The 21,215-nt window shown below is 38.6% G+C and overlaps 1 protein-coding gene across 1 annotated transcript; it reads left to right on the top strand.

Annotated features, from left to right (window-relative positions):
* Positions 1-250: 250 nt before the first annotated feature.
* On the top strand, positions 251-19,781 carry LOC137841947 (death-inducer obliterator 1-like). The gene is made up of 11 exons (XM_068655450.1): positions 251-368; positions 4,999-5,452; positions 6,375-6,534; positions 7,193-7,309; positions 7,524-7,661; positions 8,223-8,355; positions 8,484-9,027; positions 9,538-9,691; positions 10,729-10,818; positions 11,463-11,667; positions 16,995-19,781. The coding sequence occupies exons 1-11, from the start codon at positions 251-253 to the stop codon at positions 19,568-19,570; spliced, it is 4,689 nt and encodes a 1,562-aa protein (XP_068511551.1). The 3' UTR covers positions 19,571-19,781.
* The last annotated feature ends 1,434 nt before the right edge of the window (positions 19,782-21,215 follow it).

Genomic DNA, 21,215 nt, shown 5'->3' with positions numbered 1-21,215 from the left:
GGAATGGTTCCAAACAGAAAGCAGAGACCTGTAGCACATTTTCAACCTTACCTGTTTATACAGATGTCCACAAAGGAGCTGATTGCCAAGGCTTTCTTCCCAGTCCATGGAGACATACGCACACATTCAGGTCAAAAAGAGAGCCTGTTCTTCCAGAACTTTGAAAAGGAGCCTGGAGAAACTCACACAAAGTGGTGTTCCTCAGGGGTCAGCACTGGGACCGGCACTGTTTAATATCTTTGTCAGGGACATGGACAGGGGAACTGAGTGCACCCTCAACAAGTCTGCTGATGCCACTGAGCTGCGTGGTGCAGTTGATGTGCTGGAGGGAAGGGCTGCCGTCATGAGGGGCCTGGGCAGGCTGGGAGGTGGGTCCGTGCAGCCCTCATGAGGTTCAGCAAGGCCAAGGGCAAGGTGCTGCATTGGGCTGGGGCAATCCCAAGCACAAATCCAGGCTGGGCAGGGAATGGGCTGAGAGCAGCCCTGAGGAGAGGGACCTGGGGGTGTTGGTGGATGAGAAGCTCCACATGAGCCAGCAATGCGTGCTTGCAGCCCGGAAAGCCAACTGCACCCTGGGCTGCCCCCCAGCAGCGTGGCAGCAGGGCGAGGAGGGGATTGTCCCCCTCTGCTGTGCTCTCGTCACGCCCCACCTGGGGCCCTGCGCTCAGCTCCAGGCCCCCAGCACAAGAAGGACGTGGAGCTGTGAGAAGGAGTCCAGAGGAGGCCACGAGGGTGCTCAGAGGCTGGAGCACCTCTCCTGTGGGGACAGGCTGAGGGAGCCGGGGCTGTTTGGCCTGGAGAAGAGAAGGCTCCGGGGGTCACCTCACAGTGGCCTGCCCATGCCTGACGGGGGCTGCAGGAGTGCTGGGGAGGGACTCTGTGTCAGGGGGGTGGGGCTAGGACAGCGGGTAATGTCTGTAAGCTAAAAAAGGGGAGATTCAGATTAGGTATTTGGAAGAAATTCTTTACTCAGAGGGCGGTGAGGCCCTGCTGCAGGCTGCCCAGAGGAGCTGTGGGTGGCCCATCCCTGGCAGTGCCCTAGGCCAGGCTGGATAGGCTTTGGAGCAACCTAGGCTGGAACCAGATGGTCTTTAAGGTCCCTTCCAACCCTCCCAAACCATTCTCTGATTCTATGCTGCTGGTGCTCAGAGAGGAATGTTAGCCAGGAGAGATGAGGTGTACAAACTCAGGAGCTGGTGTAGTAAAGCTGGGAGAAAATTGCAGTGAGAGGATTCACATGCTTTCCAGTCTTCTATGCAAATTGGAAATGAAAAAGTAATTCCATAACCAGTCATTGAGTATCTGAGGAAGATAGGGAGACAAGCAGGATGAGAATTAGGTCTTTCATGCACTGTAGTAAGCTGATTTGACGTCTCATTGCTGGAGTTGACACTTATTACTGGAAATCTCAGCTTGTTTTTTACCATCAATGAGTCTTCTCTCATAATTTCCTCAGATTTCTTCCTGTCATGTCACTTCAATATTTCTTTGAAATAAAGACAGCCTTGTAAATAAACGATAGCCAAGATGCTTCCCAGTGAGATAAGACAAGCCCTGTCAGGAAAAGAAATGAGGTTTTGGTGCAGTCAACAAGAAGCACGTCTTTTGTTGCGATTGCTAACTAAGTGTAATTAACTTCCTGATGAGGTGCAGGATCTTAAGAACTGATTGGAGTTATAGACTAATAATTATTCATGAGAAATTAAAAGACACTAGTTACAGGGAACTGAATGCATTATTATTATTATTTTTTTTTTTTTTTTTTTTTTTTTTTACAGAGTTCACTGAAGCAAACACATCTGTGAGGCAAGGCTACAGATGAATTGTCAGTCTGCTTCTAGGCATAGCTCTGGAGGGGAGTAGAGGGAAACCACCTTCCTTAATTTCTCCCTAAATCTAGCCTCAGGGAACTGTCAGGCTCTGGAGGGAGAACAATGCAGCTCCCCCAGTGTCAGAAATTTCTTCTGAATGTCCTACTCAAGAAAAGAGATTGTACAGAGGTTGGAAGGTGAATCCCATGGGCGTTTCAGGGTTCTCCAAACTCTCCATAGCCCTCTCCATCCTGAAGCTGCGACTTCCCAGACACTTGATTCCTTGTGAGACTGTTAGACTTCCATGAGGCTGAAATATCTGCTCATTTTCTGTTGGCTAAAGAAGCATTGAGTTATGTGCTCTACTGTAGAAACATTTCAAAATAGCCATGACGTGAACTGGCAGAATAAAGGATGCTTGTGCATCTTTCTTCTTGAACCCATACTGATGCTGCTGCCTATCAACCCTGGGAACTTCAATCTACCTTTGTGCTAGTGCCATTTATTTATTTATTTTACATGTATATAGTTTTACCATGATATAGCCGTTGGAACACAGGAAGGTTTGGGGCACGGATATATTTTTTATATACACAATATCTTAACTGCTGTTCTTAGTTCTATCAGCGTGCTTGTTAATTAATTTGAACAGATGATAAAACTGTAAGTATGGAATGTAAGCTTAGAATTTCATGTACTTCTGCTGCAACCCAAAAGAACTAAAATCATAGCACCGAGGACCGAATTGTACTGTGGTCATTTTGAACCCTGAGCTGTGCTGTCCTGCCGCTCCGTAGTGAGACAGAGGTGCGCTGTCCCACCGGCCTGAAGAGACAAGTCTGGGCAGAAGATAAAGCAGGAACCAGAAGTAGAGAAATTCTCACAACCTTATTGTACACATATTTTGGATATTCATCTTCTAGCTTTTCAAGACTGTTCATTCAAAGTAGTTCAGCTTTTTACCTCAGTGTATTAAGTTCCAGGTGCCTCATTAGACCAAACTGAAAATGCCACTGATAGTTTCTGATCCCTGTTCTCCTTCCTGGGATAGCTCAATGCCTCCTGACGGATAGTGTAAGGTTAGTGGGGTAGGCTTTGGGAGATAATAGAAACAGAAGAGAAGTCCGTGTGAGTCCAGCTCAACATCCCCCTGGGTTTGTGTTCAGTTTGTCAGTACTTGAGACCAGTCCCTAGGGAAAAGTACGGGAACAGTGGGTGAACAAGAAGTTTAATCTCTAGTAAGATCTTCACGCTCTTTGGAATGATTTAATGTAGTGTGTTTCATCTTACACTTCAGATAACTTTCACTCAGAAACCTTTAGCAAGGCATCCACTCACAGTGGATCCACATAGCTAGTGCTTCTGCATCCTCCTCTTCACTTTGTATTCCAGGCAACGTTTAGCACCTGCTTCTCTGCCTAGCCTTATGAAAATTCAGGTACAGCATCGGTTTTATGGTTCATCTTAACCACCAGCTTGTGTATTGGTGGTGAAACATGCTGGCAGTAAGAGGCAGTGTAGTGCAGCTCATTACAAGCTTGCGTTCTGCTGGAGGTGCCTACTACAAACGCTCAGCGTCTAACAGAATTTAACGACCGGCAAAGGTGGGAAGGCTGTTTCACTCAGAAATGAGTAGTGACATTGTTTCTTAGGTAATCCAAATCTTCCCCTTTCTGAGGTGTATTTCTATTCAAACAGTATGCTGTTATAGGATTTCGCGAACTGGGCTTCAGAAGGGTGCTCCCTACCTTTGTCCCCCTCAAGTCTGAGAAAAATCGGTTGTTAGACCCTTCCTGATAATGTCTGCTCTCACTGTAGCAGGTATGGAAGACCAAAAGGGTCCATTTGGTTTGTGGTGAAATTAACCAATTTCTGCATCCTTCCCGGGAAGCACATAGCTCTCTGCAGATGGGGCTGTGGGACTAATTCTGATTACAAAACCTTGCTAGCTAAAAACATCAGATAATAATGAAAAAATTAAGAAATCACAAACTGGTCAGTAGTCAAATGCAGATTTATGAGGAGAAAAAAGACTTTTGGGGAAGTAACTTTAGCTTTTCTAATCAGAACAACTTCATCTCAGGAGTTGTTTCTTGGTTTCCCTCGGAACCTTTGTGCTGTCACAACGAATGTGTCACGGTAACTCTGCCCACGGTAACTCTGATGTCCTGTAAACGATACTTCTGGCAAACTGAAGTGGAGCACATCACGTTTGCTGGATGGAGAGTGTGTTTTGGCTTGTTACGTTTTGCTGAATTGTTCCCGTCAGTGCCAAAATGTGGACAGGTGAAATGCAACCTACAGAAATGCTTGTTTTTAAAGTCCTGTGCAATTATAACTTCAGTATATGGAGTCTTCGCTTGTAATTTGTAAATTTTCTTGTGCATTATGTGTATTGTCAATATATTGATGTTAGAAAAAACATTAAATGTCAGTTTTGGATATTGTGAATGGAATAGTTGGTGGGAATTAAATAGCCGCAGTTTGAGCAATGGTTTTAATATTTAATTATTAAATATTATAGTATTAAATCTAGAGTTTAACTGGAAAGTAAATGAGAAGATCTGATAGTTTATAGCGACAGTGTGATACTCATACTAGCAACCAAATGGCTTGAACGTATATTTAAAATTTTAAGCAATTGATTTGTTGTTTAACTTGACTCTCTTTGCTTGTTCCTTAAAGTAGAAAGTTTAGAGCGAGGATTTCTGCTTAAATGTGAGATATGGGTTGTGTTGCTTTTTTTTTTTTTTTTTAAAGACTTTGTGAAAATGTTTGTTTGTTTGTTTGTTTGTTTGTTTGTTTGTTTTGAAGCTTAATCATGAAGTCCAACTCAGGAATCTTTGAAGGTGGTGTCTTTTTTTTCTTTTTTTAATTTTCTTGCATAGCTTGTGACTGAGATTTTCAACCTTTACAACCAAAATGCAACTCTTTTAATCTCTTCGGACAGTCTCTGAGAAGTGCTCTCTGCAGGATCAAAGGCAAACTTCTTCTTAAAAAAGTCAACTTTTACACATTTTTTAAAAAGGCTTTAAAAAGGCTTTAAAAATGAATGGCTTAAATTATATACTTGGTAGTTCTCCAGAGGTATTTCACAGACTTCCTTATAGGTTGACAGCTGGTCTTCATAAACAGGAAGTTATAATGTTAAGCATTTAATACTGCATTTTCTTCTTTGTTTTAACAGCTAAAAAGGAAGAGAAGAGAAAGAAAGATAAAGCGACAGAGTTTATAGGGGCATCAAAGAAAGCTATTGCTTCAGCATCTATGGTGGAGAAACATGCATCTTCCCTCACTAAAAGTTTTTCTCCAAAGAAGTCCCCTTCCACGTCTAGCACATCACTAATGAAGCAGACGCTTAAACCTGCTGGGAGTTTCAAGGGTGAAATTCCCAAGAAACCGTGGCCTTCAACAGGTGGCGTTCCTTCAAAACAAGCAGCTTCTTCTCATGACTCGCCAGTTTCCAAAAAACTAGCTGCATCCAGTTTGGCTGGAGGACTCAAAAGGCCTTCGCTGTCTTCCGTTTCTACTGCATCTGGAAGTAGTCAAGCAAAAACACAAGCTAGCCCTATCCAGTCGCAGCCCAACTCGCAGATTCGACAAAATATTCGTCAGTCCCTAAAAGAAATGTTATGGAAGAGGTGGGTGGGAATTCAAAGCACTTATTTTATATAGGAAACTACAACTAGAAGTAAAGGGTTAGCCTGCAGAGTTTTGTTTCTTTCTTGCTAAGTGATACTAAGGGATTTAATTTGTGCTAGAAATTACTACAAGTATTTTTAGCATTAGAGCTTTATTAAAAATAAAAAATCTGATGCCAAATAATTGGGCATGTGAAAAAGCCTTTAAAAAAAAGTCACTATCCCATTTGTAGTGAGAGACAATTACAGTTGAAGAATTAAATCACAGCATAGAGATGTTTATAATGCAGGTGACCTGAAGCTGATATCTGGCAATGGTGGTGTTTGGAGATGTAGGGGTTGTACGAAGCATAGTGTAGGGAATATCACAGTGAAAGGTTGGAAGGGCTTGCTGAGGCAGAGGTTCCTTCTTCTCCCAAAGTTAGCAACTGTATTACTATTTTTAAAAAAAAAAAAAAAAAAAAAAGCTGAAACATTGTCCCACAAATATTAAAGCTCTTGTCAGCTGTCAAGACTTAGGCCACTGTGCTCTGGTAGTGTCTCTGAAATAGAAATGCTGTTCGCAGTGGAGGGTCTAAGATTAAAACTGAAGCGTTTTAGCTCCCTCAGTAGCTCATGACAAAAAACAACAACAAAAAACTAATTGCAGTGTCATGAGTAGGAGGATTTGTAAGGACTGACCTGGCTTCAGTTCGTTAAGGCTGTCTTCCGTGGTCTTCTGTAGACAGTAGCAAAAGGTTGCCATTGTTGACATTTTGAGGTCCTGAGATAGACTTTGGCTTTGAAATGTGTTTTAAGGAAGTCCTCACTGAGTGAATAAAAGCGTGGTTAACTCCTTCCTCTGAAAATTTAGTTTTTATGAATGCTGCCTGAAGAATTTGTGCCTAACGTAAATGCGCATACCCTTTCTTGTTTTTAACAGAGTCAATGATAGTGATGATCTGGTCATGACAGAGAGTGAAGTAGGGAAAGTAGCACTCAATATTGAAAAGGAGATGTTTAATTTGTTTCAAGTTACGGACAACCGATACAAGAGTAAATACCGTAGGATCATGTTCAGTCTCGAGGACCCAAAAAATCAGGTTTGGAATTTACTTAAACAGTAAACGTACTGAAATATATTCTGTTTTTTAAATAATACATCAATATGTAGTTTCAAGAGAGAGACTTATGAATTATGCTCTAAAAAATTGTTTTAAAGCCATTCAAATATTAAATAATCCAGTTGGAATGGAAGTCCAGTTGGATCGCGTGTATTTATTAAGATTGGCCTTTGTAGTGAAATATTTGTTTATTGAATGGCATTCTTAGAAAAAAAATAAATGTTTTTCTTCTGTGACGTTCTGTGGTTTGTATGGGAGACCACTTGTGTACATGATAATTTATGTTTTAAAGGAAAAAGAAGCTGGTGCAGATGGGAATAGTGACTAGACAACGTAATTTTTTTAAAAAAAATTCTACTGTAGATATGAAACAGGAGTGGCAGTTCATCTCTCAAAATTCCTGTTCAGTAGAATTGATAGTATATTTTATGGTAATGTGGAAAATTCATACTTCATGATGATTTCATCATTAGTTTCTGGTTGCTGCACCGTGCTAAGTTTTCTTAAGATTAACTGGCATTTTTAATAGGGAATTAAGAAACCTGAAAGGGTTTTGACAGTCCAGCACTGCAAATCATGTTAGTTGCTTAAGTTATTCAGCATGGCAACAAAGTGTGTTTTTTTTTTTTTTTTTTAGGGACTTTTTCATCGTGTTCTTCGTGGAGAAATCTCAGTGTCAAAACTAGTGAGAATGAAACCCGAAGAACTTTTATCTAAAGAACTGTCTGTATGGAAGGAGAAACCAGCCAAAGCGGTAAGCAATATGATTCTCCAGTGTGTCCTTAGATATGAACTAACAGTAACTTCACCAGCCCTTACCACCCATAATTAATATATTGTTTTCTTCCTAATGAAATATGAATAACGTAAGCTTTTTCTCTTCCACTAGCCAACTGATAAGAAAATACAAAATAAAATTATAAAATCAGTATGCAGACTTGTTACTAAAGTGTTTTTGTTTCTCTCAGATGTTAGAGTCAAGAAACAAATCACACGAGATCAAGAAAGCAGCTGTAAAACAGGAACAAGTGCCAGATGTAAATATGGAAGATTCTCCCCCAGTGTCTGATTCTGATATAAGTATTAGCTATTGCTTTAGCATGGAGGTGCCAAGGGAGATAAATGCTAACTAGGGCCTCAAATTTTGTATCAGAAATGCAGGTTGTTTCAATGAACTGTAAGAATATCACCTAGTAGGTGTGCTATGAGCATTTTCCTTTTGGTTTGAAGGAATGCAACAACCTAATATCGGGCATATATCACATGTGCTTCTAAAATATCAGATGATGCGTGTTTTTCAGACCTTTGCCTCAGTTTACAGCAAAATCTTAGCCAATTGTTTTCCCCCCCAAAAATGTGATCAGTATTACAATTCTGTATTCTCAGGAAGCAGTTAATGTGATAGTATCTACTTCGGAATTACATGAAATGAAATGAGGACAAATACTATTTGAGAACTCTGTTTGACATGATATTCTTAAACAAATGATAAAAGGGGAAGGATATTTCAAAATTCCATCTTTTTGTAAGTGCTGCTCAGAGCAGTAGTTCTGCACAGCCCTTAATATCTTTTTAAAGAACTGGAATTAACGGTTTCAAAAGTATTTTTTTATGATTGAATTTAGCAATCAACCAGAATGTTTTCTGTGTTTGTTCATTTCCAGGAGCAGCAGAAGTCAACCCAAACTGTACAAAATGTAAATAGTGCTCCTTCTCTAGACGTTTTTAGCAGTATGTTGAAGGATACAACAAATGAACATCGAGCCCATCTTTTTGACCTGAACTGCAAAATCTGTACAGGTATCTACAGTGTTGACTTTGTCTGAAGTAAAAGAATTATTAAGAGCATTGCTTGCTTACTTGTTTTTCTCTTCAGACCTTTTCATTGTTAAACAGTAATCAAAAACACTTTAAAATTAATTTTGTAGGTCAGATTTCAGCATCTGAAGATGAATTACCACCGAAGAAGATAAAATTAATGGCTTCTGCTAAAAAAGCAGTGTCAAAATCTAAACCAGAAGTTCAGAGAAAATATGAAAGTTCTGCACCATCAGCAGCAGCGGAGCCTGCTAAAGAGGCAGCCTCTGAAAACACAGAGGAAACCAAAGTTGCACCTGCAGCAGAAGCAGTTTCCCAGTCAAGCTTAGAAAGAACTTACATTCCTACAACCCAAGGCCATAACAACACAGATTCTTCATCTGAAGAACCTTCGACTTTTCCTGCCTCTCGCACTGGTGCAGTTGTCACAACTGTAACAGTTTCTGGCCGAGAGCATAGAACACCAATGAGCGGCTCCTCTGGTACTACGACGGCAGCCCTGCGTTCTGGTACTGCATCTGGTGAAGTTTTAACAGGGGAGACAGAGCAGGAAATGTCAAAACCAGTTATGACTGTTCCCAAATCAGTATTAACAAAGCCATCGTCCTCACCAGATCCAAGATACTTAGCTGTTCATCAGTCACCCAATATCAGGTGTGTATATTTAATAGTAAGCTAAGCCACTGAATCTCTGGTCTCGCTATGGTCAGTTTGTTTGTCCCCCTTTGCTTCTTACCCTCCACTGCCAATAATCAAAAGGCATGTTCAACTTTAAATGCGATCACCTGAACTTTAAATTTTTAATTCGTCATCTCCTTGTTTAACTTCTCTAGTTGGTAAAATTTTCTGAGCATCGTTATATATTGACAGTAAAAATTCTTCAATGTGTTTTAACAGATAAATAAAACTTATAAGATATTTGACTTTAAATCTGCATGTGCATTCAAATATATTAAGTGCTTGTGAGGGTTGGTTTAAAGCTGCTCCAGACTTTCATCCTATATTGGATGAAAGTGGAAAACATTAACAAAGCATTTACTAAGGCTTCTGTTACTTGCTTTTTTTAAATAAAGTAATTGATCAATAAGAGGAGGGAAGAAAAGAAGAAGAAGGAAGCATTCTTACTGTGCTCTATAACGTTTCTCTTTTGGATTTGTTTTGCAGTGTTGCTGAGCCACGCTCACCTCAAGGCAGCGATACTTCTCTCTTCCTCTCTCGCCTCAACACCATTTGGAAAGGATTTATTAATCTGCAGAGTGTGGCCAAATTTATCACTAAAGCATATCCTGTCTCCGGGTGCTTTGATTATCTTAGTGAGGTTAGCACTGACATGTTTATGCGTTTAGAATGTATTGCAGTTCCTGTTGTTAGAAAGGCTGGGGTCACTGTGTATGTTGTTATATTGGACGTGTAACAAAAAAAAAAAAAATTGCATCCCTTTAGTAATCTCCTTTAGTAATAGGAACAGTAGCCTGAGGCAGGGGGGAGGAGAGAAAGCCTTTTAAAAAGAAATCCTCACGTATTTGTGAAGAATTCTCATGTCTGTTAATATGTTTATATATATGTTAGTATCTAACATAGAATAATAGCTTGATTTCAAGATCAGTTTTTGACGAGAAGCATCATCAGCATGTGTTTTGAAAGAGATGCCCTGTTCTGCTCACAAACAGATGGATGGATCACTGATGTGATCTATTAGAAAAGTTTGGCCATTTATTAAAAATATCATCCTTTGATTAACTTTGATGCAACTGCTTTTATATTTTGGGAGGGTGTACATTCAACTAATTAGGTAGTATGACAGCTTGTGATGAAACAACTGAGCAGTTATTTAACTTCTCTGAAGAAGTGTATTTGTTGTGATTGAGGGTTTCAGGCATGTAGTTTAGGTCTTTTCTTAGGAGGGTTGGTGGCTCTCTTGTTGTTTTTGCTAAAACAGGTTTCACTGTCATCATGACAGGAAGCTAACTAGAATTCATATGGGTGCAAAAATTTCAGATAAATTGAAAGCGTAGATAAAAGCTATACTACATATAACAGGTTCCCTGTAAAAGCAAAGCTAACAAATAGAATCGGCTGATAGGCATACAAAAGTATTTGACCTTCCACTGCTATCTTCGTCAGGCAGTGCTTTTTCTGTTTTGTGTGTACTGCCAGCCTTCCAGTAATATGCCATAATGAACTCCTTGCATTTTGGAAACAGCCTGTCTGAAATTAGGAATGTATATGTGCAAGTTCAGTAAAACATAGTACTGTATTATCGCCTAAGCTACTGGGATGGGGCAATCTGTGCTGGTTCAAAACTGTAGCCTCTCTTTCCTTTTCTTATACGACCATGTAATGCTTCTTGTTTAGGATTTACCAGACACGATTCATATTGGTGGGAAGATCTCACCGAAGGCAGTCTGGGATTATGTTGGCAAACTCAAATCTTCACTTTGTAAGGTATTTACTTAAAATCCTTTGGAAAACCAGGAAGAAATATACAGCAGCTTTTGATAGAATTTCCTTGTTACTAATTTATATTGATGTCGATCATACCTAGAAAACTACTGCTACCACTTATTCCATTGAAATTTTTGATTTATTGAAGAAACAGGTTTGCCTGTTGAGCTGCCAATCGTCTTTCCCCTGTGTAGTAGTTAAACATTCATACAACCTATTGTTTTTTAATGATTGAATATAAACAATCTATTTATTCAGTTACTGAAGATAGAAATTCAATTTTAAGACTAGGAAATTATTAGTAAGTGTATGTAATAAATTTTACTACTAAAACCCTTATGGATTTAGTAAAAATGAAGCACAGTATGCAAATATAATCTAAGAATTTTCCATTTCTTTCATAATTATTTGAATATTCTGAACCTAAAGAGGTGTAGCTTGATGTGAGATACGTAAATAGTTGGTATTTCTGAAAATGACAAAATTGATTCTGGTTTAATATTACCAATTGAATGACAGTATTTTCTTAAATCTTGGTTTAAAGCTGCTCCAGACTTTCATCCTATATTGGATGAAAGTGGAAAACAATTTTATTTGCTGATGTGTTACAGGTTGAATTTTTCCACTTTGATTTTGTATTTCAGGAATTGTTTTTGATTCGTTTGATTCGTTTCCATCCTGCCACAGAAGAAGAAGAAGTTTCCTATATCTCTCTCTACTCCTATTTTATCAGACGTGGTTGTTTTGGTGTTGTAACTAATAACAACAGACATGTCAAGAATCTCTACCTGATCCCACTGAGTTCTAAGGACCCAATTCCTTCCAACCTCTTGCCCTTTGAGGGACCAGGTAAGCACAAAATTTAGGGGAGGTTAACTGCTAGGTAAAATTACAAAATGAGTAAATCAGAGACCAATTGGTTTTGAATGTTTAATGTAAGCATAATTAAAAAATATATAATTTTATAAAAACATTTTAAAAGTGTGCATATAGGAAAAAATTGCAAAGTCAATCATCTCAAGGTGACATGGTCTGAAACTCACATAGCCTTTCCAACAAGATAAATCTCTGCTGTTAGGAGGATTTGTTTACCCATAAAATGGAGTACATAGAACAGCCACTATATTGAGACAAACAAGCAAACATTATCAGAACATTCAACCGACCCTACTTTCAACAACCCATAAATCCACCAAGTTTTAGGTCCCTACAAGCCATGTGCTGTCCCCTAAATCACATAGGAGACTCTTATCCCACGGAGCAGTCAAGAAATCTCTGAAGACAAAGGTAACGTTTATGGTTTCACTACATTGTTGTTATCTCATGGTATGTATTACGCTGTGCATGCAATATGCATGTACACGGGGTCTGAAATATTCTGTGCTACCTGGATCAAGTTCCAGACAAATCACTGACTTCAGAACATTGGTTTGCCTGGGAGCAGGCAAATTCCTTTTGCGTAGGTGGCAGACAGTAGGTGGTATAGGTTGATATATATTACGCTCTTCTATTTTTAGTTAGAGTTATCAGCAGTAATGTATGGCTTGAATTTGCTCCATCTTTGTGCATTGAACATGGAAACAGAAGAAATGAGAATGAGTTCAGATGTGAAACACCTTTATATTACAAAATTTGAAGTCATCTTCATCTGAGGATGGAGGCGGTGCATATGCTTAGTTTCCAAATAAGTACCTTTTTTCATATAGAGTAACAGGTTGAGGAGCTTAAGAGCTACAGGTTACAATGAAGGCAATACTTCATTGTTGTAAGGATGGTTTGCAAAATAATTACACATTAAAACATGTAAGGAGCTGACCTTTCTGACAAGCTGACTGTCCTCTGCTACCCAAATACAAGTTTAGGACTAAACTCAATAAAGCATTCTCAGGGCTTATATTCATAAACAGAGGTGTGTTCTGCCTGGCCAGGTTTTCACATGTTAATGGCATACAACTTAAAAAACAATAACAAAAAACCACCACCAACAAGTAATGTAATGCTAGGAAAATACTCTTCTTTCCTGCATGAAATTGCAAAGGGCGCTTGCTTTGTGTTCTTGGACAAGATTTTTCTCATACACTCTGAGCCTGTCTTATCCATCCCTGAACAGTGCACAGTCTACGTCATTGTTTTCAGGCTACAGCTAAAAAGGCAGGCTTGTTGCTACCTTAAGTCATCATGTAGTCTCTATAAGCTGAATGTAAGCACCTGGTAGTCTTTAATTTACCCAGTTCTTGAAAAGTAGGCAAAAACTATTATTCCTGTTTCATAACCAAAAAACAAGAACATGTAAGTGTTAACACTTGGCACAGGGAGGCAGACAGAGTCCTAAACTGTGGGCTAGATTTTCCAGCCCAAATAACTGAAATACATTCCTTTCTGGACAGTAACATATAAGAATGAGTTTGCCATTGAATTGGCTACATCTGCAGTCTTCCGCTGTGCTTTTAACCTGCTCTAGGGAAGCATTTAAATGATCTTCCCCTCCTTGCATTCTTGAGCAAACATAGGCTGTCCTTGTACACTATCTTTTATGTTTCTGTTGTAGATTTCATTTCAAATGAAGCTTTTAAAGTGGAGGCCTGGCAAAAGTAGACAGACTTGTTAGCATAGAAATGAGGCATGTCAGGCTGGTTTTTACAAAATGTAAATAGGAAAAGTTCTTTCAAAACTGGAGGTAATTGCCCAGAAGAAACATAGGTATAAACACTTGCAGGCATGTATTAATACCGCAGCGTAAAAGACTTGTAATACATACTTGTTACTGACATCTGATGGAATTTACTGTTTTTTATACCCAATAAAGATATTTTTTGGTAAGTGGTCATTATCTCCTTAAATTTGTGTACCTTCAAATAGTGTTTAGCAAGTACTCAAAAAACATGACAGTGTAAGATACTTTGATAAATATGACTGGGGGCGGGAGGAGGGAGAGGACAATAATCCCATCACTCCAGAAGTCCTAGTTGGAAGATATTCCAGCTGTATCAACCAACTCCATCAGGTGTATACGGATTATGAATCTCTCCTGTTTTCTGATGGACTGGATTTGGAACACAACTGAGGACCTCTGACCTGCTGTAGTGCCTAGAAGATCTACAAAACTTTGTCATGGGTGATATAAATATAGAGGAACATGGAAGGATATTCACATCTATTCACTTCAACCACCTCAGATATTTATTACCAGATATTATGTGTTGGTGGGATGTTCAGCATTGTTTTTTTTTTTTTTTTTTTTCTGGTAGTTTACTGTATGTGAATTTGTTTGTCTCGTTTCACATACACACAACACTATTTAGCACTTTCATCTCTACACTTTCATCTGGAATTTATCTTGAACGTGTGTTTAAGTTTTACTCTGTTTTTATTAGCGATGATCTCTGTCTCTTACAGGGATTCAGAACTGTTTTTTTTTTAACTTTTTGCTGTTAATTTTAGATACACAGTCCAATAGATTTTTGAAACCTGTTCGTTTCAATTAGTCAATGTTTGAGATGCATGTTGTGACTAGTTGGACAAATCACAGGTCTCTGCAGAAGAGCAGATAACCAATATGTTAATGACAGAAGAACAGTGAATGCTTACGAGGAGTTTTAGGGTGAACACAGATTTGAGAGATACTCTGCACGGGTCGATGCTGACCAAATGTGGAGTCATTACTCACATGCTGATAAAGAAAAAATGTAAAGCAGTCACTCAGAGTGAATCATACCTAACTATTGAGTCTCTTCAGAGTGTACACAGTCTTCCCAAGTAAGCTGTCTTTTGAGCTATGCCCTGATGTTATGCATTAATGTAACTTCATCTGGGGTAGTAAACTATAGTGATCAGAATTTCTAGGATTGCTTTTAGGCAGTGGGTTGAAAGGAGTTTTTAACTGGGTGAATCAAGGATTTGTGATCCTTTCCAAATAATCTTAGATTCACCAAAGATAATTACTTGTTTAGTTCCTGTCCTGCCTCCTTTCGTTGTACATCTTGCCGTCCCTGCCCTCTCACAAGGGCAATCTGTATAGAATTATAAGCAAACTAAATTATAAGCAAGTCTTAGTTTTGGTTAGTATAGCTAGGTCATTTTCTTGATGCATTTATAATTCGTGTGTATATATATATATATATTTCTAACCATGGAAGAAAGTGAAAATTGGCAACACAAAATACTGAAATACTATATCTGGAGGAAAAAACTTGGCACTGGGTTTTAAATGTACAAGTAGGAAATAGTAGAGAAGTTTATTTAAACCAACATGGCCAACATCCTCTCAACCACAGAACTATGTAAAACTCAAACACTGAACTTTGAAGTAATCTGAAATCAGCTGTGGAACTAGAATGCATTCAATCAAATTTCAGTGTTATTTTTTTTCAAAATACTTAAAATGAGAGCTGCTTCTGATAGGAAACTTCAAGTAGATTTTGCATTGGCCTCAATTTTTTCTGTCTTTTTGCAAAGACCTTCTAGTGAGTAACCAGATTTTGCTGGTCTCTCCATTATGTGGCTAAAACAGGCGTGCTGTACTATTACCAGTCACAGTCACCAGAACACAGAATTTCAGAATTTAGGCAGGTTACTGCTTAATGAAATATTTATGCTTAATGAAGCTGTGTTGAAGAAGTCATCGTCTTGACTTACCTGGTTATAATCCTCTTGCTGAGGAAACCTCACATTGAACTTAAGAAATAGGCTTACCTCATTTAATTCTTTCTTAGCGTACGTGAATATAATTTCAGCTATACAAATAAAAACAGCTGATGTAATTTTCTCATAAGATAGTAAATTTAGGAGCCCCCTTAAAACTTTGAATTCAGTTGTTTCAGCAAAGGTTCATACTTATGACTGGTAATGGCAAATAAAATTTATCTGCAACTATGGGAAGTTTGGGTTTTTGCTGGTATCAAGAAGTTTTCAGTGGCAATAATTAGTTATTTATAAGTTGTTCCTTAGTGAGCAGTTGGTTTTGTTTAGTAAGAGACTAAAGATATACATCAATTCATATATTACACCTCTTTTAAACTCTTACTTAAGGGTCATGAATATAAGGGACAGTGTAGGTTTTAGAGTCCTCATCGTATAACCACAGTAAATCTCTTTGCTGTTAGTTTCGTTTCTATATTCCTGATTCCTAGCTGGATGCAAATATTAATATGGCTCCCAAATGAGGATCTCAAGTCACTAAATCCAGAAGTTAAAATCCTCTCTTTATATGTTTTTTCTACATTTGCCACTGACTGTATGTTAAAGGATTTATTCCCTGCTCTTTATTCTGGTTGTATTTGTCTTCCACGAGTGCCTGTGGGAAATGTGAATGTACAAGGAAGGAATACGATAATGTGAAACGGACCTTCAGCTGTTTGCATTTTTCCTCTTTATGGGAAACTTTCTGGTCATTTCTGGAAATGCTTCTCCAGGGATTCAAGCCTGAAGCTTTCACAATGGAGTAATTCTGCTCACATTTCTTACTTAGGGAAGGGTCTGTGGCATCAAACTCAATTCTACAACAGTGTTAAAAGTCACCTTGATGGAATGGTGTAAATGTCAGTCCGGTATTTTAGCACAGATTAGAACAGAAATGTAATTATTAAGTTTAACAATGCCTCGTGCTTTCTTTGTAACAGAAAGTGAAGTGTTTGTTGTTGTTGTTTGTCTGTTTGTTTGTTTTAATAGCATTAGTTTTTTTCTCTTTATTTCTAGTTCTTCAATTCCAACGTAGCCCTACAGAAAGTTAGATTGCTTGTCCAGGTTTTCTCACTTATCAGTATCTCTGTGTATATAAGGTATTTGCAAAGTATTTAGAAAGGAAATATTTGATTGGGGGAGGAAGTGGACAATAATAAGTAGAAAGTAATAATACAAAAATAGGAAAACTTTCTTTAATTTTTGAACAGCAGAGACATTTACAAGGACATCTTTCAGTAAGATTCACCTGTTACTGCAATATTAAAAAATATCAGAGAAAGAATTAAAACATTTTTAGTTACTGTATACAAATTTATATAAATAGTAATTAAATATAGACACATAGGCTTATGGGATAATGTCACTGCATGAAATTTAGAAGAACTGTTACTGTTATGACTCATAGCTGCCATTATATAAAATGATAAGTTCCTATTGAGAACACAGATAAAAAATAGTAGTTTTTTTACATATGCAATCTTTGTGTTTCCTTTCAGGTCTTGAGTCTTCACGTCCGAATTTAATTCTTGGATTGGTTATCTGTCAGAAAGGGAAGCGTCTTGCTACTACCATGGATACAGACAAAATAGAGAAAAAGCGCAGCCGAATTCAGGTGCAAGAGGAAACAGAAACATCGCTGTACTCTAAGGGGCCAGTAGCTTCTTCACAAGAAAAGAAAACTCCGAAATACACACTGTATTCGGGAGACTCAGCTGTAAGTACAACACTACCTGGATCTCCTCCACCTCCACCCCCACTTCCCGTTCCAGAAACCTCATCAGTTACACCTTCAGTATTAAAAATACCGTCCTCGATTAAGAGTGGAACCACAAGTACTGTACCACCACCAGTTTCAGCTACCGCTTCTACAAGTGCTACTGCTACGCATTCTTCATCCTCAAAAACTACCACACCTCTTGAGTACATCCTCCAGACACTTTTTGGTAAAAAGAAGACTTTTGAACCTCTTGCTAAGGAGACTGAAATTGTCCAGTCTTCAAATCAGGAAGCTAAAGCAGCTGTGGATGGAGGTGTGTCAGCTGTTCCTTTGCTAGATCCCATTGCACAACAGTTTGGACAGATGTCAAAAGACAAAGCTATAGAAGATGAGGAGGATGACAGGCCATACGATACCGAAGAAGATTATGATCCAGAGAAAGCTTTTGAAATGCAGACCGGTGAAAGCAAAAAACTGTATAGTGTGGAGAAGCCCAGTAACACAGCAGAACTAAAGGATGAGGCCTATGATCTGGAAGACAAAACTATCTTGGAGGAAGCAAAAGTTACGGTTGATGATTTACCTAACAAAATGTATACAGACACTAAAAACACTTCCGTGGAAACACCTGCCTCGTATGTGCCAGATTCATCTGCGTCTTCATCCTTGGTGGAACTGCAAAAAATGTTAGAAGAATTAAACAAACAACTAGAAGAGCAGAAACGACAAACTGAGGAGCAAGAAGAAGCCCTCAGACAACAGCGAGCAGCTGTTGGTGTTTCAGTGGCTCACTTCTCGGTGTCTGATGCTTTAATGTCACCTCCACCAAAATCTTCCCTAATAGAGACTGAATTGTTCCATCAGGACCAACAGGCTGCGCAAAAAGTAGATTTACCTTCATCTTCCAATCAGCAAGCACAAGTTTTAAACCAGAGCTGTGACCCTCAAGCGAGTTTTCCAAACACTTTGCAGACTTCACTTGGTAAGGAAGATAAAACTTTAATTCCTGCTACTCAGCTTAGTTACGGTGGTGATAACTGGGTTTCCAGTGAAAAGCCTCCTGCAGTGCTCCAAAAAGAGGCACCTAATAGCAAATTTGAAAATACTGTTCAAGTTACTTTGGAAAATGTGAGTCAAGCAGTTTCTGCAGAACCTTCTACATTCAGGCCTTTACGTAAAGTGCTGCTTCCGACACCTCCAAGTACGTCTTTTCAGCCTAATTTCTCCACATCTAATGACAGTCAGTCTTTGCAAGATATGCACAAAGTATCCTGGTCAAACGAGGCAAATCCAATGTTTACTTCTCAGGAAAAGGGACCTGGTCTCTTTGAACCAGACAGGGGTCTTTCTGCGGTGCAATACGAAGAACAAAGAAACCCTCAGCCTCATCAATTTGTAGAACAAACTGAATCTCCACCAGTTCAGGGTGAGGGTGGACCTCTCCCACAGCACTTTGAGGAGAACCGAGCTGGAGGTCTGTTTTCTTTGTCTGGGCAGAAAGGAGGACCTCCAGCACCACTGATGCTCAATGCACACGGAGGACCTCATGGACCTAATTTTAGAGGCCCAGCGCCACAGTTCTCAGAAGAGCATGTTTCTCCAAATAACGATGGACAAAGAGGATCTGCCCCTGGAAGATTTGGAAGTCAAAAGGGTCCCATTCCTTCCTTATTTTCTACACAGCATGGACCACAGTCGCCACAAAATATGAAGCCAACCCCAAGACCACTCCTGGACCTTCCCAGTCATCCACCAGGCCACAGAAAGGAGATGTGGGAGGAAGCTGGGCCGTCTGCACCTCTTTCTGGTATTCCTGGGCAAGGGCCCGAGTCAGAAGGACAGTGGTCAGGATCTGACTTCCGAGAAGGCAAAAATCTTGAATTTAGAGGCCAGACATTTGAAGGGAGACAGAGAGAGAGATACGAAGGAGGAAGTAAAGACAAGGTTTTAGATCAGCCAGAGCCTCAGCAAGCAGATAATCGACAAAGCAGACCCTTTGAGGAAAGACGAAGGGATCGAGAACATGGCAGACCTTGGGAAAGAGACCATGGCAGAAACTGGAACAGAGACAGGGACTGGGAGAGACACAAAGAATGGGATAAAAACAGAGACAGAAACCAACGTGACAGAGAACGATCAAGAAGCAGAGACAGAGATCGTGACAGAGACCGAGACTGGGATCGAAGCAGGGAAAAAGAGCAAGATCAAGACAGAGATCGAGATCGTGAAAGAGGAAAAGATCGGAAAGATCGGAGTAAAAGTAGGGAGATCGGTAAAGAGATGAAGCCAGAAACACCTAAGGAAGGTCAGAAACCAACAGAAGCAGAAGCTTCATCTTCCACTAATCAGTCATAGAACTATAACTGCTGTTATATTTCCCATAGATAATATACACCACTGCAAGGACTGAGTCAATGTCTTCTGTATATACTGTATATTCTCACCTTTGCAAAAATGCTGTTGTAAATCTAGCCTTACAAAATGTACTGACAAATTAGCAATTTTTGAACAACTGTGAACGACAATATTCAAATAGGTAAAAGGCAAGAACATACTGGACTTTCACTTGCTGCATATTTGACAAGGAGTCAAATATTGCTGTCTTGTTTATTTTACAATGGAAGGGTCATGCGTATTTAGGAGAAGGCTGCAGAAGAACAGTGTTACTGATTATTGGACGGAGGATTTGAAAATGGAATGTTATAAGCTTAAAGTGCACTATCTTCCTTTTTATATACAGGTATTTTGTGTTTTGAAATCCATCTGTTAAGTGTACAACAACGAAAAAAAACGTACCTAGTTTTTCATGTGGATGAGGGGTTTTTAATTTCACATTTTTACAAACCTGCAATTAAAGAGTATATAAAAGTAGCACCTTTATAACCATCAAAAAAATTAAAAAAATCAGACATCTATTGGCAAAGAGCTAAGACTAGAAATGAATTGGTATACCAAAGGAAAGAAAAAGAAGTTTGTTAAATAAAAGAAGTTTATTAAATGGGCCATGGAATTTATTTCTTCGATTTAAATTAATTATGTGGGACATTTCTTGGGTTTTCTTTTGGCAGAACTTTGCTGGAAATTTAAGAAATGTCTCCATTTTCCTGTACTTTCTGCTCTAAAAGTGTTTTGCTCCTGAAAAAAAAAAAAGAAAAAAAAAAAGTGTCACTGTTGTCAGACCCTGCTTATGCTGGTAGTGTATATGACTGTCCACTGAAAAAGGTATAAAACTGCATTAAGTTTGAAAAGAAGATTGCTAATATTAATTATTAAGTATTAGTAATATTAATTATTAATTATTTGGTAATTTTAATAATTATTAATTATTTAGTAATATTAATTATTAGTAATATTGGTCTGTATTCTGAACCCGTAGACAAAATGTTAAAATGCAAAGAGGCGGTATTAAATGCAAACATCTACTATGGTGTAAGATTTTTCTTAATGAGATGTTTTTAATTTAAAGATATACGTAAAAGTATGCAAAAAGCAAGTGTGTTTGTTTAGGTTTACTTGATAGAAATTTCTGTAAGTTGTATTTTATATGACAAAATATATCACTGTACATTAAAATATGGGACTTCACAGGTTTTTGTTACTAGAAGTCGAATAAACATCTACAGTGAAACGTTGTCCATTTCTTAAATCTGTACATGTGTATTATTTTCTAACTAGCTTTGCTACTTCTCAACATGCCACCACAAGAGGCTGATGGCACACAAGTTTCATTTCCATCTGTTTAACAAAAGGTATTTTACAGGATGCCACCACACCCAACTGATACTTACTTGTAGGTGTTCTGAAAAACATGTGAAAGTCTGTTCTTGTGATTTTTTCTCTCAGTTCTAACACATGCCCTAATTTATTCTGAAGATTTTGTTGTTTGAGTTACTTTCAGATTTTACACCAAAAAGATCTGGAGAAATGAATAATTAAGTAATCTATTTTGGCTTTGAGCTGTGGAAATACTAGATTCCCGGACCTTTCATTGTTGTGAAAT

This window comes from Anas acuta, chromosome 18 (assembly GCF_963932015.1).
Source record: "Anas acuta chromosome 18, bAnaAcu1.1, whole genome shotgun sequence".
Classification (NCBI taxonomy): domain Eukaryota; kingdom Metazoa; phylum Chordata; class Aves; order Anseriformes; family Anatidae; genus Anas; species Anas acuta.
The sequence above is the reverse complement of the archived record's forward strand: the minus strand, read 5'-3'. Positions and strand labels throughout refer to the sequence as shown.